Genomic DNA, 17,181 nt, shown 5'->3' on the forward strand with positions numbered 1-17,181 from the left:
ATCATGTTTTATCATCTAACAACAATGAAAATATGAATTATAAAAAAATTTTATATAAGACGGACAATCAAAGTTGGACACGGAAAACCAGGGTTTGCCTTTTTTTTTTGGGACGGAGGGAGTAGATGAGAACTTTTAAAAATTTCAAGCACCTGAAATCTGATACTCCCATAATTCTTTATTTGCGCCGTGGGCCCTCTCATTTATTTTTTTATATAATATGTGGAAAGAATATTCTATCCTTATTTTTTTCGCTCACAGGTTTTCTCTTAATTACCTTTTTTTTCTCTTTTTTTTCGATGGTGCATGAAAATACTAGTACTATCTTATACTGTCGCTTTTCCTCTTTCTACGAGTGTCAGATATGGTGGAGTTCGAGTTCCCAATGCTTCAGTTGGCCCGCCAAAGCCATCCAATTTGCCGAGACGGACACCCCGCGCGCGACGCCACGCCACCGCGCGCGAATTTACGCGGTTGCCCCTCGGTGGAGTCCCCTTCGCCGTAATTAGCCCCTACAAGGAGGGGCAGTCTCGGCGCGAAACGTTGACTCCCCTGCACTCCCCCAATCCCCTCCACGTCAACACGGCCCTGCCACGTCACTGGCGAACTCTTCCCCTGCTCCCCGGCGTGAGCGGAGCAGGTGCGGACAAAACGGCCCCTCCACCATACTACCAGCACCACCTGACAATTTGCGTTCTCACCCCAAGTTAAACTCGTAATTACGTGTAGCCCCCTCCTAGGCTCACCATTTATAGGAGATTTTTTTTTTCAATCCGGTACTTGAGAAGGGTTGGAATTAGGATTTGGGGTTCTTCCTTGGTGCCTGGTAATGGCTAAAATAATCCGGCCTAGCGCACGGTGCACTCACGAACGAACGACTGCCTCGGCCAGTGGGGGCGTACTGGTAAGAAAAGCCCACTCGTTACTCGTTAGTGCTGCCTCCGCATCATCTGCTTGCTACGCTTTCCTTTCTCCTAAGAGCATTCCCAATAGAAACCACGGTAGCAGTGGTCTTATATGAACCATATAGCCTAAGAGCATGTACAACAGCGGGCTAAAAGTCAGCTGTAAATATATTTTAAAGAGATAAATGAGAAGAAAGAAGGGCAGTGGGCTATAGATTTGTAGCCAGCTGTAGCATGGATTTCAAGACATAGTGTGTGTATGACAGGTGGGACTAGATATTAATAGTGTAGTATGTAACTATTGTATGAATGAGCTATTAGATTGGCTATAGATAAATTGGAGCTAGTAGTTGGCTATACTATTGAACTTGCTCTAAAATCATGCTATATAAGAGTAGGACACACTACTTCTATTGAAGGTTACTTCTTAATCCCCCCGTTTCATAATATAAGCATTTTTAGAGTTGGACACGGTTATTAAGAAAGTTGGTAGGATTAAATGTGTGAGTATAGTATTGGAGGATAAGTAGAGATAGGTGGAAAATTAAATAGTGTAGGGTTATAATTGGTTGAAAAGAGAATATTAGTGGAGAAGTTATATTTTATGATAAATTTTAAAAGCTATAAGTTGTTATATTTTAGGACGGAGTAAGTAAATATTACGAAATCTGAGGATACTTTGCGAAGATAAGCCCATCCCAGCCCACAAACACAAGCGCTGTTTTCCTCTCCTACCCTTTTCTTTATTTTATTCGGCCCACTCCCCCTCCTTTTTCTCGTCTCCTCCGCCCCAGCGCCCGGCGCCTCCCCTTCTCTTCACCGCCGGTCGTCGGCGCTGCCGACTGCGCCCCACGCGCCACGACGACTCAGCCCCACCGCGCCGCCTCCGACTCCACCCCATCGCGCCACCGCCGACTCCGCACCACCGCGCCGCCGACTCCGCCCCACCACCCGTCGCCTCCGCTCTTCGCCGCGCCAGATCCGGTGGGCCGCGCCGTCGACTCCTCCCCACGGCGCCGCCGACGACTCCGCCCCTCTCCCTCCGCCCTTCGCCGCCTCTCTCTCCCTCCGCACGGCGAGAGGTGCGCGCGAGCCGAGCCGGAGGGGGAGGGGAGGGGGGGAGGGAGCGGCGGATGCCATGGGCAGCGGCGCGTCACGGCTGCTGACCGCGTGCACGTGCTCGCGGCCGGCGCCGGCGTCCGTGGACGCGGAGCCGTGCCTGGACGACGCTCTCGGCCACTCCTTCTGCTACGCCGCCGCCGCCACGGCCACCGCCCACTCCTCGTCGTTCCGCCACGGCATCTCCGGCGCCGCGCTCTCCGCCAACTCGTCGGTGCCCGTCCCGCTCTACAACGCGTCCGCCGCCGCCGGCGGCGTGGCGCCGGGGTACTCCTCGGCATTCCACACCTCGTCGTCCTTTTCCTCCGCGCCGCTGCAGCTGTCCAACCTCTCCTCGGGCCCGCTGTTCCTCTCGGGTCCCATCGACCGCGCCGGCCAGCTCTCCGGCCCGCTCGACCCCGCCGTGCCCTTCTCTGGCCCGCTCCCCGCAAAGCCTCCCAAGCCCGCGTCCTCCTCATCGAGGGGGTTCTCGAGGAGGTTCCGGAAGCCGTCCTTCGGCAGCCTGCGGCGGAGCGTGTCGGAGAAGAACCGCCCGTGCGCCGTGCCGCTCCGCCGCGACGACGGCGTGCAGTGGGCGCACGGCCGCGCCGGGGAGGACCGCGTCCACGTGGTGGTCTCCGAGGATCAGCGGTGGCTCTTCGTCGGCATCTACGACGGCTTCAACGGCCCCGAGGCCCCCGACTTCCTCGTCACCAACCTCTACCGCTTCCTCCTCCGCGAGCTCCGCGGGATCTTCTACAAGGAGGCCGACGCGGACAACAAGAAGCTCTGGCAGTTTCTCGTGGACGGCGACGACGACGACAGCGAGCTCGACTTCTCGGGCTCTGGCCGGTTCGCGCTGTCACTCGACAGGCTCAAGGAGAGTCGGTTTCACATGTGGGCGCACGCCGCGGCCGACGAGAGCGGCAGGGAATGGGGTTCCAGGAGGTTGGCACCGGCGCCTGCGGTGAGGGACCATGCGGCGGTGCTAGCCGCTCTCACCCGGGCCCTGGCCTCGACGGAAGCGGCGTACTTGGACATGACCGACCAGTCAATGGGAACCCATCCGGAGTTGGCGGTCACCGGGGCGTGCCTGCTCGTGGCCCTCGTGAGGGACGACAACGTGTACGTGATGAACCTTGGGGACAGCCGTGCCATTGTGGCGCAGCGTCCGGACGATGGCGACGATGGCTGTGTGTTTGGAACCATGCGGCGGATGGAGGACGTCGGGGTGGGCTTGGAGATCGAGACAAGGCCCGGCGGATGCGCCATTATTGGGCTTAAGCCACTGCAGCTGTCGACTGATCACAGCACCAGCATCGAAGAGGTACATTCTCGTTGACATAGGGGAACAAATGCTTACACGTGTTTACATGCAATTGCCTTTCTTGTATCCATTGGTTGGCACAATGGCACGGGCGTATGGGGATGCTCATGTCGTTGTTTGGGAACAATGTGCTGACTTATCTGAATGCGTCTGCAATATGACTACTATCCTCTTGCACTTCAAAAGCCAGACCATTGCCCTTTTTCACTTTTGCTTTTTATATTTCAGTACTTCATATAACTAGTTATGGTAAGCATTGTTAGTCGCTTCCTTTTTTTATCATTATTTTTATGGCTATGCATTAATATCCTTTGTGTTGGTCTGCAGGAAGTTCACAGGATCAAACGTGAACATCCTGATGATGATCAGTGTATTGTAAATGATAGAGTGAAGGGTCGCCTAAAAGTTACCCGGGCTTTTGGTGCAGGCTATCTCAAACAGGTAATTGTGATACTGTTTGAGTGGGTCAGCCATTCTTTTAATTTGATTCTTATACTTACGATGTTTGTTTTGTGTGGTATACATATCCATCTTCAGAGCAAGTGCATTTGTTGTCAGTACTTTGTACTTTTAACTAGAAACTATATCTGTCATGTGTTCTGATTAATCCAATGCCCTGATTGAATTAATATAGACACTAGATAATTCTTGATCATAGAACTTCGTGTATTTGTGCAGGCAAAATTGAACAATGGATTGTTAGAGATGTTCCGCAATGATTACATTGGTGATACACCGTATATATCATGCACACCATCGCTTTGCCATCACAAGCTCACTGCAAGGGATCAGTTTTTGGTTCTTTCTTCCGATGGCTTATATCAGTACCTGAGCAACGAGGAGGTAGTTTTGCATGTTGAGAATTTCATGGAGAGGTTTCCAGAAGGTGATCCTGCACAAAGTTTAATTGAGGAGCTTCTCTCTCGTGCAGCAAAGAAGGCTGGTAGGCTCTCTTCTATACCATACCTCTTGCTTATTTCAATTCCTGATTGATTCTCGGGTGGTTTTTTTTGTCATTGTATATAACATCATGCGTATAGAATTGGATGATTATGTGCAAACATTGATTTGCCTGCACATGTTTGTCTCGGTTGTCAAAACTTCCTATATCAGTCCATGGCATGTGAGGAACTTCTTTATACTTTTACCAATCATTCTTGACATAAAGTTCTGTTTGATGAAATAGTCAGATACTCATGCAACTCCCTCAAGTTTGTGATTTGATAAAATTCTACCAGTGTATCCTTGGCTTATTGCATTGCCCACCTGTATATGAGACCAAGATACACTTTACACTTTTACTACATCACAAACTCCACTATGGCTTAGAGTGTTAGAGATGATTGACATTGTCCTAGCTTAACAATTATGGTTTCTCGAAACTGTTTGGGCCAGTGAGCTAATCAGCCTGCATGCTCGCACACTTGGAGCATCTGTCCCTCTTGCCAAGAAATGAACTACAGCTGGATTTTGCAAACTGGGTATACTGTTTTTCAGCACTATGTGTCCTAAGGTGCAAGCTGGTTAAGCAAAACAAATTTTGCATTGTTGGTGTAAAGAACACCATGGTTCAGTTGGTAATTTTGGCTCTACTGTAGGATATTTTTGTATTGATTGTTATGAACAACTTGCAGTCATCATCATTGGTACACGTTTGTGTTGAATATTTGAATTTCAATAGATGAATGTCTTGTCGAAACGGTTTCCAGTTGTCTTTAATGTCAAATACATGTACCTTTTTTTTTCTCCTTTCTCCCTCAGTAATACCATGATTTAACTTTTACTTTTGTTTCTTTAGGTATGGATTTTTATGAGTTACTAGATATACCTCAAGGGGACCGAAGAAAATACCATGATGATGTCACTGTCATGGTTATTTCTCTGGAAGGGAGAATCTGGAAGTCGTCCGGAACATATGTGTGATGATCAGTTGGAACAATGTCGATGTCAATATTTATGGTGACGCATCAAGTGATCTCAGCTGGTCAGAGCCTCTGAGCAACTGCATTTATGCTCATCAGGGGAGAAACACCCACAGATGGCTGACAGATGATGCACTCCATACATTTGTCAAAGCGATTGGAGTTGGAGCCAGCGTTGGTCTAGATCTTAGCTTCAGCACAAAACACAGTCCATGAATGTGCTAGAGAGTTAATTCTCGGTTGGACCAAGATTGCAGAGAGAGATGACACATATGAGGAATCCCTTTGCAAAGCAGAGTTAAGAACACTTTCTTTTGTGACCCGCTTAGTTGATTGGTTACATACTCACCTGTGACAATTCCCTCACCCCCCTCCCCCCTAGCTGGCTAGCTATGCTGCATAGAGATTGACACTTCTTTCATTTTTGGAGAAAGAACGTCTTTGGAAGGCGCCGTTTTCATGTTCATGTCAGGAATGGGAAGGAAATGTAATATGATTGGATATTCATGGTGAAGAAATTGAAAATGTGTCCCTCATGTGGTGCTCAACATCGTTTTCGTAAAGTCCTGAACTCCTGATAGTCCATTGGTATTTTGCGTGCTCGAATAATTAGGACAGCAGTTGTTATTTGTTCGGTTGGTCCTATATCTACTGTTGTTCGCAGTTGCCTGGAATGGGCCGTGGTTTTTGCTGGCTGGATCGATCTCTCTTGGTATGGGTCGACGCCAGCTTGTTTTCAAACAAATTGCAAGTGCTATCCATTTGATGATTCAGTCAACGATTCAGCACCGTCGACCAGAAGATTTCTAACATTTGATTCTGATTTCGGTATCGGCTAAGCAAGAAGTAAAAGGCAAACTTAACGCTCCATTTGGAATGATGGCAATTTGCATGAATTTCATATCTGAAACGTTTTCACTTCCTGTGTTTGGCGTAAAGCTAGGTATATTTATAAGTGACACTCTGAGATTACAAATGTGTGCACTCAATTCTGAAACTGCATGCTTGTTCCAACCGGATTTCCCAGCTCAATTCAACTTTCAACCGTTTGATCTGAAATGGATAGTTGCAACCGAACTCCATAAGATTGACCTGCAGTCATCTATGTAATCCATTCATCCCCAGTTTCAAAGTCATTGCAAAGATCAGGTAAACCTTGTAACGGAGGAATCCCAAGATGAAGATATCAAATCTTTGAGATACTCTAGCCTATGGTTGGATCTTTAGGTAACAAGAAATTTACAGGAGAAATCACTTGTACGACTAGCACGATCTCTTGGCAGATTAGTACGAAGCATCTGATGATATATTATAATGGCTTTACGATCGGTGATAATTCTTAGGATGCATTTTATATGTGCATTAGTCAACGTCTGGAATGATTCTTAGCGATCATGAGCTGCGTTTAAATAGTCCTTTGATAAATTTTTTTTCAAGGATTTGAAAGCCATCTGCTTGTGACGTACCTACTGGCTACTGAGATACGAATCGCATTACAGGGTCAATGCGAACATGATCTGAGAGGTATAGTGCGTTCCATGTATACTTATGCATCCTCAGATCAGAGAGTTTTTCTATTGGTGTATTGCACGTTAGCTCAGCGTACACAATTGTGCAAACAAAACATAATCACCTTTCTAATTATTTTCGTCTGCATCACTGCAAAGACGTTTGAGATTTTCAGTACGGAATCCGTTCTTGAAAGGAAATGGTATCTTGTTCTTGACTTGTAAATGTTAAGAACTTTCGGCGTTTGACTTGAGCAAGTGGTGGTATCTTACTTGTTTACTCCGAGGAGCTTAGAGCGCGCGCGTCTCACTTCTAGGACAGGAAACATCGTCGTGCGAAGCGCTCAACCGCCTGCAACTAAAATCATATGAACTGTAAGCAAAAGAGTTCAACAATATACAGCCTTGCAAGAGAAAAGCATGAAAATCCTTAAAAATCAACACCAATAATCGGAAGATATCTGCCGTCCACACCCAAAGTGTCTGCCGTCTCCATTTAACAATTCATGATATGCATATCACATTTGTCATTTTCTTATGTTTTTTGTTTTAAATTAATACCATGCATATTGCATAGTCTCCTCCTAACTACTCCAGTAAAATTTAATTAGTGGAGATATTAGGATTGCACTTGGTCATCATTTGTCAAGTATGGCCACAAACATTTCCAATTTCCATCAGATTTATGGATGTGGCATGGCATACATATCTCGAAAAATACTACATAATACTATATACTATGTTTTAGAAAATGGAAATGTTTTGCACGTCACTTGAAAAAGTCCAATTTACAGGTCACATCAAGCTTCCATGAGACCATGACCTTCTCACCACTAATTGCAAGCATCTCTTACCTTTGACTATTGACTTGCACACTTGCCAGCCCATATGCCCCTACAAGTATATATAATGAGCCCACCGTGTCATTACTTGCTCAGCTTCAGCTCTGTGACTGCGACGCGAACCCATGGCCGCCATGGACGAGCCTCCTCAGCTATTCCTCTGCCCGATCTCCATGGAGCTCATGGAGGATCCGGTGACGGTGTCCACCGGCGTGACGTACGACCGCCGGAGCATCGAGGAGTGGCTCTTCGTCTACGGCCGGACCACCTGCCCGGCCACCATGCAGCCTCTCTCCAACTTCGACCTCACTCCCAACCACACTCTCAAGCGCGTCATCTCGTCGTGGCTCGATCGCGGCTCGTCGTCGTCGTCGTCTTCGTCGCCGTCGACGTCGACGCTGTCGAGCCCGATCCACGAGCTGGCGACGCCGCTGTCGCGCGCGCTGGAGCAGGAGCGGTTGCTGGCTGCGCTGGCCGAGCTGGAGGAGACGCCGTTCAAGGTGACCAAGCTGAAGAGCATGAGGGCCCGCATGGCGGGCGACGTGGCAATGCAGGGGGAGTTCGTCGCCTCGGGCGGGGTGCGCGTGGTGGGGCGCGTGATGGCGCAGGCGCTGGCGGAGAGCGGCGGCGACTTCTCGGCGTTCGCCGCGTGCGAGGAGGCTGCCGCGGTGCTCGCCGCGCTCCCGCTCTCGGACGAGGCGTCGGTGCGGGTCGTCCTTGCGCCGGAGTGCATCAGGCCCGTCATGGCGCTGCTCCAGCGCGGCGGCGCCGAGGCGAGGCTGCACGCCATGGACATCCTCACCAAGATCTCCAGCTCCGGATCAGGCGGCGACTGGACCGCCGGCGTCGACATCGACGACGTGATCAAGTCCCTCCTCGAGCTCCTCTCCGACGAGGCCTCCACGAGGCTCAGCTCGCGCGCGCTCGACGTGCTCCTCGACGTCGTGGAGCGGGCGCGGGGCGCCCGCGCCAAGGCCGTCGAGGTCGGCGCCGTGCACGTCCTCGTCGAGCTCCTCGCCGACGCCGACGACCGCCGCGTCACCGAGCGGGTACTGCTGCTGCTGAAGCGGCTGTGCAAGTGCCCCGAGGGGCGGCTCGCCTTCGCGGAGCACGACCTGTCGGTGGCGGCCGTGGCGAGGACGATGCTGCGCGTGTCGGAGCTGTCCACGCAGCTCGCCGTCAAGGTGCTGTGGCTCGTGTCCGTGGTGGCGCCGTCGGAGAAGGTCCTCGAGGACATGATGCTGACCGGCGCCGTCGCGAAGCTCCTGGGGCTGCTCCACGTCGAGAGCTCGCCGTCGACGAAGCAGAAGACGGTGAGGATGGTTAGGATCCACGGGGTAGTCTGGAGGCAGTACGCGTGCTTCCCTACCGACTTCAGGGACTACCTCAGGCTGCTCGATTGATTCTTTCTCCCCTCTCTTTCTGATTACCGTGGCTAAGCTGTAACAACAAAGCAGATGGAAATTGTGTTTTTTTTTCTGGTCCCTCGAAAAAAAGAATGTGTATTTTTTACAGAAAAAAATCGGAAATGTGTTTTCTCATCACGTACAAAAAAAAAGGGAACGTAATGCATTTCAAGTATTCAAGGATATCATCGAGATTTTCAGGCGACATTTCCCCTGGTTTTTTCGAACAAACCAATCAAGTTTGATTCGGATATTATCCCCCCTGATCCAAATTCTAGCTGTTGGCACCACCAATCTATAAATTGCGGCATCGGTATTGATGAATAGAGCTTTTTTACAGGCCACATCTTCTAGCGATAATACGTGACACTTCGTTCGTTTCACAATATAAGAATTTCTTACCTGTATTTATATAGATATTAATAAATCTAGACACATATATAAAACATATACATTCATCAATGAATAAATGTAAGTAACACCAAAAGGTCTTACAATATAAAACGGAAAGAGTACTTCTTAACTCCAACACTTCGATGGTAAGTTAGTGTTGCATAACAAAATGTTCCTATGCGTGAGCCCGTTGTCTACATTCAGTCTGGCTTTTGTCACATGTCTCATACAACCTTCATCCTAAAATATAATTATTTCTAACTATGTACTCTACCTAGAAGTATGTAAAAGTATATAGCTAAAAGTTGCTATATTTTGAGATAATGGTAGTATAATATTGATGACAAACTTAGAAGTTACGGTTGAGTTTGCTAGGAGCTTGTTTAGGGAGCAGGAGGAGTAAATTCTAGAGGGATCTTAGATGGTCTTATTGTTGAGGCTGCATTTGAAAAGAGGCATTAATTAGATAATAATTCACGACCTTTTAGATCAGGCACATAATGCGGTAATGCCCATGAAAATAGAGTAGAGTAGGCTAGACATCCTCGTAAATTATGGTATAGTCTAGTCCATGTAAGTTAATTTTATGGGCTTCCACCACGAACAATAGGTTGTTGGGAACCCTCAGTGAGGGAAAGGAGAGGCTGAGAGGGTGTATTGACAATATCAAACAAGTTATAAGTGTTTAAAACCTTATATTATAACTATCGAATCTTTTTAAAACCTTATATTATAACTATCGAATCTTACTTTGGTCTAACAAATATAATCATATCGGGCCATGGAAATCAAGAAAAGTGGCAATTGATCACTTACATGTTCGAATGGATGAATTTATGTGCAAAAGAATGTCCATATATTTCCTTTTAAATCAAAACATTCTCTTAAGGGTAAATAGACGATACCACAACAAAAGTATACCAAGCATCTTACCCTATGTCAAGACTTTATTTAATTGGCAACAACACATGCTACTCATGGTGTAAATCTCAACAAAAGGAATATCATGTTATGAGCTAAATAACTTGAATACGACCCTACGTTAATCATTAAAAAAAGAGTGAATTTCGTATAACCACATGTTCTATGGTCAAAATTGCAGAAAACTGCATGCATTATGACTTTTGACTTGTGACACATAGTCACATATTTTTATGGTCTAAATGTTTCATAAAACCCCACCTTGATTCAAATTTCAATTTGATTTATCATATATGAAACAATATTTTTCAAAGTAGTAAAAAATTAAGCTAACAACCTTAATCAAATAGGAGTAGACCTACTTAAAAGCAAATGTTTTGGGACGATGGTTTTTCCATGTCTTAATAGGTATTGAAGTCTTTCTTACTTCCAGTAAAACTATGCAACTCTGTTTGCCTTCTGATTTTTATTACTAGTAGCTTAATTAAGAATGAACATAATTTTACATAAATTTCAATAAATAACTTGAAAAATTTAGAAAAATACTTCCTTCCAATAAAGTCTAATTACGTATGCATGACTAATTGACATATCCATTATATTGGTCTATCTTTCATCCCAAAAGAGAGAAAAAATTGTCTTGTTTGTTAACCAACTCCACAAGACTACATTGGTTCTGTTCTTGAGAATTATTTTCAGGTCTACAATTATTGCATTCTGGATTTGGGACTAGTAAAATTTCTTCAGGATTATTGCTGCTACTACTGTTTCAGATGCGATGAAATTTGAAACTTCTCGTGGGGGCCATCAGTCCAACACCAACCGAGCTTACCTACAATAGGCGACCACGGAAATATGCTCTCTTGCGAGGTCCATCTCGAAAAAGTACACGAAAAAGCTCCCCGGAAGGGAAGACGACCTGGGGCTGGTTGCTCGTGCTGCCCCCGAGATCTAACCAAAACCCGCGTCCCATCTCACCTCGCCTCACCTCACCATCCGACGAGCCCCCGGATCACCGGCTCCGACCTGTCGCCGGCGGAGAGCGCCGCGGGATCCAGGCGTTGAGGTTGGGGAGCGGGGTGTGTGTGCCAGGCGCTCGGGCGGGGGCGAGCGGGCGGCGACGATGCCGGTGGCGGCGTCGGCCATCTACTTCCTCAACCTCCGAGGGGACGTCCTCATCAACCGCCTCTACCGCGACGATGTCGGGTGCGTAGTACCGTTCGCAATCATCCCCCCCTCGCCTCGCCTCGTCGTCTCGCCGCGCCTCCTGCGCCCGCGCCGCTCGTGGTTTGGAGTGGTAGATCTGAGGCCGTTGGGATCGATTAGCTCCGTTTCCTAGCTCGCCGTTGCGCGGATCGCGCGAGGTCTAGTGGATAGCTCGTGAAATTCCGCTCGGAAAGGCTTCGATTAGCGAACGGGATGCGGGGATTGACTCGTTGCGTGCTGAAATTTGGCCCCTACCCTCAGGTTGTCGCAATACCATGTGGTTGAATTTCGGAATGGTATCTCGTTCTTTAGCTTGTGATTGTGGAAGCTACATGTTTTGCAGCATGAAGGAAGATGCCACTGACTGAAATACTGAATAGGAGAATTAGTTCGATTTCACCTTGGATGGCTGTGCTGTGGTGGTCGATTATCTGAAACAATTGACTTTATACTATTTCCCCTCCACATTCTGAATTCGATGTTGTGTTGACTGAAGCATTTCATATAAGCTGACTGCTGCATAGCTCATATGATCTTTCCTAGTGGTTTACTATCGAGAAAGATATAGCAAGTGGCCTTGTTGTCTTTAATACGATAGCCATTATTTTCTAAGGGTGCTAAAAATGTAAACTACCACTAAACATTTTCGGTTTGCTTGTCTTACTTAAAACCCTCTTTTTTTTGGTATTTGGTTGCGTGCAAGTTTACTGACCACCTGTTTTGCTCATTATGTATGACTATACAGGGGAAATATGGTTGATGCATTCAGGATGCACATTATGCAAACAAAAGAACTGGGTACATGCCCTGTTCGGCAAATAGGAGGCTGTTCATTCCTTTACATGAGGATTAGTAATGTCTATATTGTGATCGTGGTTAGCAGCAATGCTAATGTTGCTTGTGCTTTCAAGTTTGTCGTGGAGGTATGCAATTTATATCATCTTTGAATAATTTGGAATAAAATAAATATAACATGCATACATATTACATCTCTATGATCTAGATGAATATGAAGCTCAAGAAGTCAATTGTTGTTTTTTCCGCTAGAAATGGTATGTCTATGTTAGTGTGTTGTAGCATAGATGGCTAGTCTAATTCCTCAATAAGTCCAGAGCAAAAGAATCTATTAGTTACTAAAGAGGCATATGATTTTTCTGAAGTTACCTGTTTAATAATAATAATAATTTTAAATTGCAATATGCCGTCGAAAAGTTTAGACAGTTTTACCATCTAATGATGGTATGTTTTGGGGGCAACTAGAATTTTCTATCGCTTAAGCGTAATTGCGTAAATGGTGATGATTTTTTGAGGAACCAAAAGTTTTTTTTTTCCTTGAATGGCTACATGGTCGATGTTCCTTGTTAATCATTGCTGGAAAATACTCCTTAAGCCCTGTTTCGATGCTTTCTATAATTTCTTAAGCCCTGTTTGATGAGGCTGACTGGGCGTAGAATTAGTTTAACTAGTTGGTAGATGTGAGTCAATAATGAAGCTTCAGTTATAAATTCTAGACATATATCCTTCTGATACCTGCATATCATCCTCTAGTGTTTTGAACGGTTTTTTATGTATGATTTTTTTTGTAAATTACCAGGCAGTGGCTCTTTTCAAGTCATACTTTGGTGGTGCTTTTGATGAAGATGCTATCAGAAATAACTTTGTTTTAATCTATGAGCTTCTTGATGGTAAGGGACATCTTATTTTTGGACTTTGTTTCATCAATTTGCACTGTGGATGCTTCTATTTACCTGTAGAACTGTCTCTCTCATCTAACTGTGCAGAAATTATGGACTTCGGTTACCCTCAAAACCTCTCACCTGAAATCTTAAAATTGTATATAACTCAAGAAGGAGTTCGGTCGCCATTTTCCTCCAAGGTGAGAAAAATGTGACATTGAAATAAGATAACCGGATAAAAAGTCACATCAAATAGTTTGTTGCTCATTTATTTTGTGTGAAAGCATCTGAATCATTTTTTTTTTGTTCTCTGCACTGATAGCCTTCAGATAAGCCTGTTCCGAATGCCACTCTACAAGTTACTGGTGCTGTTGGTTGGAGAAGAGAGGGTCTTATGTACAAGAAGAACGAGGTGCCTGTTCCAAATGCCACCTCCAAGTTTCATCTGTATTTGGACATATTATGCATTGCTAGCTAGCTAGCATTTCTAATAATCCCAGCTCAGCATAGATGCTAGTAATGTCAGAACGCTGCATGTATTTCGACATGCAGAATAGTTTTCATACATATTGTCAATGTGCACTAGATTGCCTGTTACAGAAGTAGTCCATACTTTATTTGTTGATTTCTTTGTTGCCATTTTGGTTCTGCATACTTTATTTCTTTTTAGCACTTTGCATGACTCTTTTTAGCATTGAGATACACTAATATAGTATTCTTTTCTCTTGAAAGGTTTTCTTGGACATTGTTGAAAGTGTAAATCTTCTTATGTCTTCTAAAGGTATTTCATGGATTACTATGATTTTATTGTACTGCTCTGATGTTTTTGTTGTCCTTAATGTTGCTTTGACTGATGTTTAATGTGGAAATTGCCTTCTCTGCAGGGAGTGTTCTACGATGTGATGTGACTGGGAAGATTCTTATGAAGTGCTTCCTTTCTGGAATGCCTGATCTGAAATTGGGATTAAATGACAAGATCGGGCTTGAAAAAGAAGCTCAACTCAAGTCCAGGCCTGCAAAGAGGTATCACTTTATCAATAATTAGTACATGAAGAAAAAAAATTGAGCATCTGGTTTTTCTGATTAGTATAGTTTATATGGTATGTACACAATCTTTACTACTTTAACTGAATTGTCTGCTGGTCGGTTCTCCTTTTTCCTCAACAGCGGAAAGACCATTGAGCTTGATGATGTCACATTCCACCAGTGTGTCAACTTGACAAGATTTAACTCAGAAAAGACAGTCAGCTTTGTGCCGCCAGACGGTGAATTTGAATTGATGAAGTAATATTATGATCCCTCCTTATGCTTGTATTAGTTTTCCCCTGTAGTGACATTTTTATTCTTTACTTGGCTTTTGACCACAAAATTCTGTTGTAGATATCGAATCACTGAGGGTGTAAATCTCCCATTCCGGGTTCTACCAACGATTAAGGAATTGGGCCGAACACGCATGGAGATAAATGTTAAAGTAAGTGTGCATATCTGAAATTGTGAATGCATGAGGCCATTATCACGTTTTCTGACACGATGAACCTTTTACACAGGTTAAGAGTGTTTTTGGTGCTAAGATGTTTGCACTTGGTGTTGTCGTCAAAGTCCCTGTTCCAAAACAAACAGCAAAGACTAGTTTCCAAACCACATCTGGGAAAGCCAAATATAATGCTTCAATTGATTCCCTAGTGTGGAAGTAAGTGCAAATTATTTCTATATAGCAGTTTATCTATGAGAAAGATGTTCTTTGGCTTTTCTTTTTATGGGTTAGGTCTTGTTCTGGCAGAGCATAAACATAAACCTACCAATTTTTGTTGGTTACGGTGTACAAAGCTGTATCCGATGCTATATTGGCTCAATTTTCTTACTCTTGAAGAGCTACTCCTTGCCAATTTTGCCACAAATTTATTAGCATGCCTTTTGCACTCATAAGTCTTGACACACTTCTGCAATTATAGGATCAGGAAGTTTCCTGGACAAACTGAGGCAACCATGAGTGCCGAAGTTGAGCTGATTTCTACAATGGGGGAAAAGAAATCATGGAACAGGCCGCCAATTCAGATGGAATTCCAGGTTAATTTTACCTCCTTTTGAACAACCCTCTTATCATTAGCAAAATCTGTCAGCCAGTTCATTTTATTTTTGAGCTTACAGAAAATGCAATGTTAGAGATATCATAACAGTTATGAATTAAACTTGAGCATGCACAAGAAAAAAAAATGGTATTCCATCATTCGTTGGCCTTTGAGTATGTTTATTATCCGAGGTGTTATCTTGAAGTGTTCTTACAAAAAAAAACATCTTCTGCTTCATTGTTATGCTGATAAAATGTGCCTTCGAGTTTGGTTATCTTGTTTAACCATGCTTTCTGATTTGTTGTTTCTGTAGGTTCCTATGTTTACTGCTTCTGGGTTACGAGTTCGGTTCCTTAAGGTACGTGCAGGGAATGCTAATATAGAACCTTTTTAACACATACCAGACAGTTCAGAACTCATGTTGAGATGCATATTCCAGGTGTGGGAGAAGAGCGGTTACAACACCGTTGAGTGGGTTCGCTACATCACAAGGGCTGGATCATATGAGATAAGGTGTTAGCGATGAAGAAAAAAGTCCCAGGTATTTGGCACGGTTATTTCAAGGATTCGCGGAGCTTTCTTTCTAGTACGGCGTCATGAATGATCATAAAGCATGTATATTACATATGACACCACTTTTTCTTTAAGCTATTACTTTGGCAAAGGGTAGAGCAGAGCAGACAAATTTTCCTGGGTTCTTGTAATCGTTTTGACACGGGATATCTAGTATCCCCTGAGTCTTGTTTGTGTGGTAGGGCATATTTTCATTTGTATATGAGAAGATGGCGGTAGCGTTTGTTCTTGTTGATCAATATACATATACTCATTGGCAGTTTGTATTGCTTTCTTATTAAATTGATGGGTGAATTCACTTGCAGAAGCAATGTGTATAAACATGTGACTCGACGGTGCTCGAGACATCGACTCCTGAAGTATACAGTGTCTTAACATTTTTTGAGGTTTTTTTTGCCCTTTTGCGAATGACTATTTGTGATTGCCACCGGAGTCCATGCGTTTTATAGGGCTTACATTGGTATCGAATCAATTTTCGTAGGAATCTGAAATATTTCCTGCGTTTCATCATAGTAGTTGATGGGTTGAGATAGAGATAGAGAAAAACTGAGGAGTCAGCTGATTTTTATGATAGCTATTTATTAAGATACAAACGAATAAATTAATTCCTACAGAGTTGAAATCAAAAGGTATTCTAAAAAAATATTACTACACCTAGTACAAAGGTGAAAACTTATTTTAGAAAAATATTTTAAGAATAGGGTAGTAGCGCATGAGCATCCGATTCGATATGGCACGCATCTCCGTGGCGTCGTTGACACTAACAATGTCGCGTGATTCGTACGGGAGTCGGGACAGCCTCCTCTTGATCTCGTAAAAATATTAGAACTTCATAAAATAACAGAAAACCTATACAACGATATCCCATTAGATTAGGATACCCTTTTATGAGATAGTATCTGATTCTTTTGTGATACTAGCTGTATGGTACCCGATACCTGTAATACCATGTTACATGGTACCTATAATACCGAGGACATGAAACCTGTGATACTCGCAAGAGAATAGTTAATATGTCTATCCCGTTGTAGTGGGATCCCGTTTTATAGCAGCCCTCGATAATAAAGTTAGATAGATTTTTTGAACTTTCTTTTTTTCTCTAATTTGCAAATCTATTTTTCGATCTCGTTTTCATGTCCAACTTTAATTGTCCATTTTATTTAATTTTTTTTAAAATCTAAAAATATAAGTCATGCATAAAATACTATTAATACTTTATAATATACTAATAGCAACAAAAATATTAATCATAAAATTTTTTTAAATAAGATGAATAATTAAAGTACTATTCATGTTTTATTCTAATATACTAATAGCAATAAAATTATTAATCAT

At 44.2% G+C, this 17,181-nt stretch overlaps 3 protein-coding genes across 3 annotated transcripts; all 3 read left to right on the forward strand.

Annotated features, from left to right (window-relative positions):
- The first annotated feature begins 1,622 nt into the window (after nucleotides 1–1,622).
- LOC4330377 (probable protein phosphatase 2C 26) lies at nucleotides 1,623–6,574 on the forward strand. The gene is made up of 4 exons (NM_001416835.1): nucleotides 1,623–3,330; nucleotides 3,658–3,771; nucleotides 4,009–4,273; nucleotides 5,129–6,574. Exons 1-4 carry the CDS (start codon nucleotides 2,044–2,046, stop codon nucleotides 5,251–5,253), a joined length of 1,791 nt encoding a protein of 596 aa, NP_001403764.1. The 5' UTR covers nucleotides 1,623–2,043; the 3' UTR covers nucleotides 5,254–6,574.
- Nucleotides 6,575–7,698: 1,124 nt separating this feature from the next.
- On the forward strand, nucleotides 7,699–9,191 carry LOC4330378 (E3 ubiquitin-protein ligase PUB23). The gene has a single exon (XM_015769279.3). The coding sequence runs from the start codon at nucleotides 7,728–7,730 to the stop codon at nucleotides 9,003–9,005; it is 1,278 nt and encodes a 425-aa protein (XP_015624765.1). The 5' UTR covers nucleotides 7,699–7,727; the 3' UTR covers nucleotides 9,006–9,191.
- A 2,077-nt stretch (nucleotides 9,192–11,268) lies between these two features.
- Nucleotides 11,269–16,153, forward strand: LOC4330379 (AP-2 complex subunit mu). The gene is made up of 13 exons (XM_015772142.3): nucleotides 11,269–11,528; nucleotides 12,274–12,451; nucleotides 13,123–13,213; nucleotides 13,310–13,404; nucleotides 13,527–13,616; nucleotides 13,937–13,985; nucleotides 14,089–14,227; nucleotides 14,372–14,488; nucleotides 14,585–14,675; nucleotides 14,752–14,894; nucleotides 15,157–15,271; nucleotides 15,587–15,631; nucleotides 15,713–16,153. The coding sequence occupies exons 1-13, from the start codon at nucleotides 11,446–11,448 to the stop codon at nucleotides 15,791–15,793; spliced, it is 1,317 nt and encodes a 438-aa protein (XP_015627628.1). The 5' UTR covers nucleotides 11,269–11,445; the 3' UTR covers nucleotides 15,794–16,153.
- Nucleotides 16,154–17,181: the final 1,028 nt, after the last annotated feature.

This window comes from Oryza sativa, chromosome 2 (genome assembly GCF_034140825.1).
Source record: "Oryza sativa Japonica Group chromosome 2, ASM3414082v1".
In the NCBI taxonomy this organism is placed as follows: domain Eukaryota; kingdom Viridiplantae; phylum Streptophyta; class Magnoliopsida; order Poales; family Poaceae; genus Oryza; species Oryza sativa.

Bases quoted from the DNA above. Each gene is read 5' to 3' on its own strand.
- LOC4330378 (XM_015769279.3), top strand. From the start codon at position 7,728: ATGGCCGCCATGGACGAGCCTCCTCAGCTATTCCTCTGCCCGATCTCC.
- LOC4330379 (XM_015772142.3), top strand. From the start codon at position 11,446: ATGCCGGTGGCGGCGTCGGCCATCTACTTCCTCAACCTCCGAGGGGAC. The intron at 12,452-13,122 runs GTATGCAATTTA...GTAAATTACCAG, and splicing joins CTTTCAAGTTTGTCGTGGAG to GCAGTGGCTCTTTTCAAGTC. The intron at 15,272-15,586 runs GTTAATTTTACC...TTGTTTCTGTAG, and splicing joins CAATTCAGATGGAATTCCAG to GTTCCTATGTTTACTGCTTC.
- LOC4330377 (NM_001416835.1), top strand. From the start codon at position 2,044: ATGGGCAGCGGCGCGTCACGGCTGCTGACCGCGTGCACGTGCTCGCGG. The intron at 3,772-4,008 runs GTAATTGTGATA...GTATTTGTGCAG, and splicing joins GTGCAGGCTATCTCAAACAG to GCAAAATTGAACAATGGATT. The intron at 4,274-5,128 runs GTAGGCTCTCTT...TTGTTTCTTTAG, and splicing joins TCGTGCAGCAAAGAAGGCTG to GTATGGATTTTTATGAGTTA.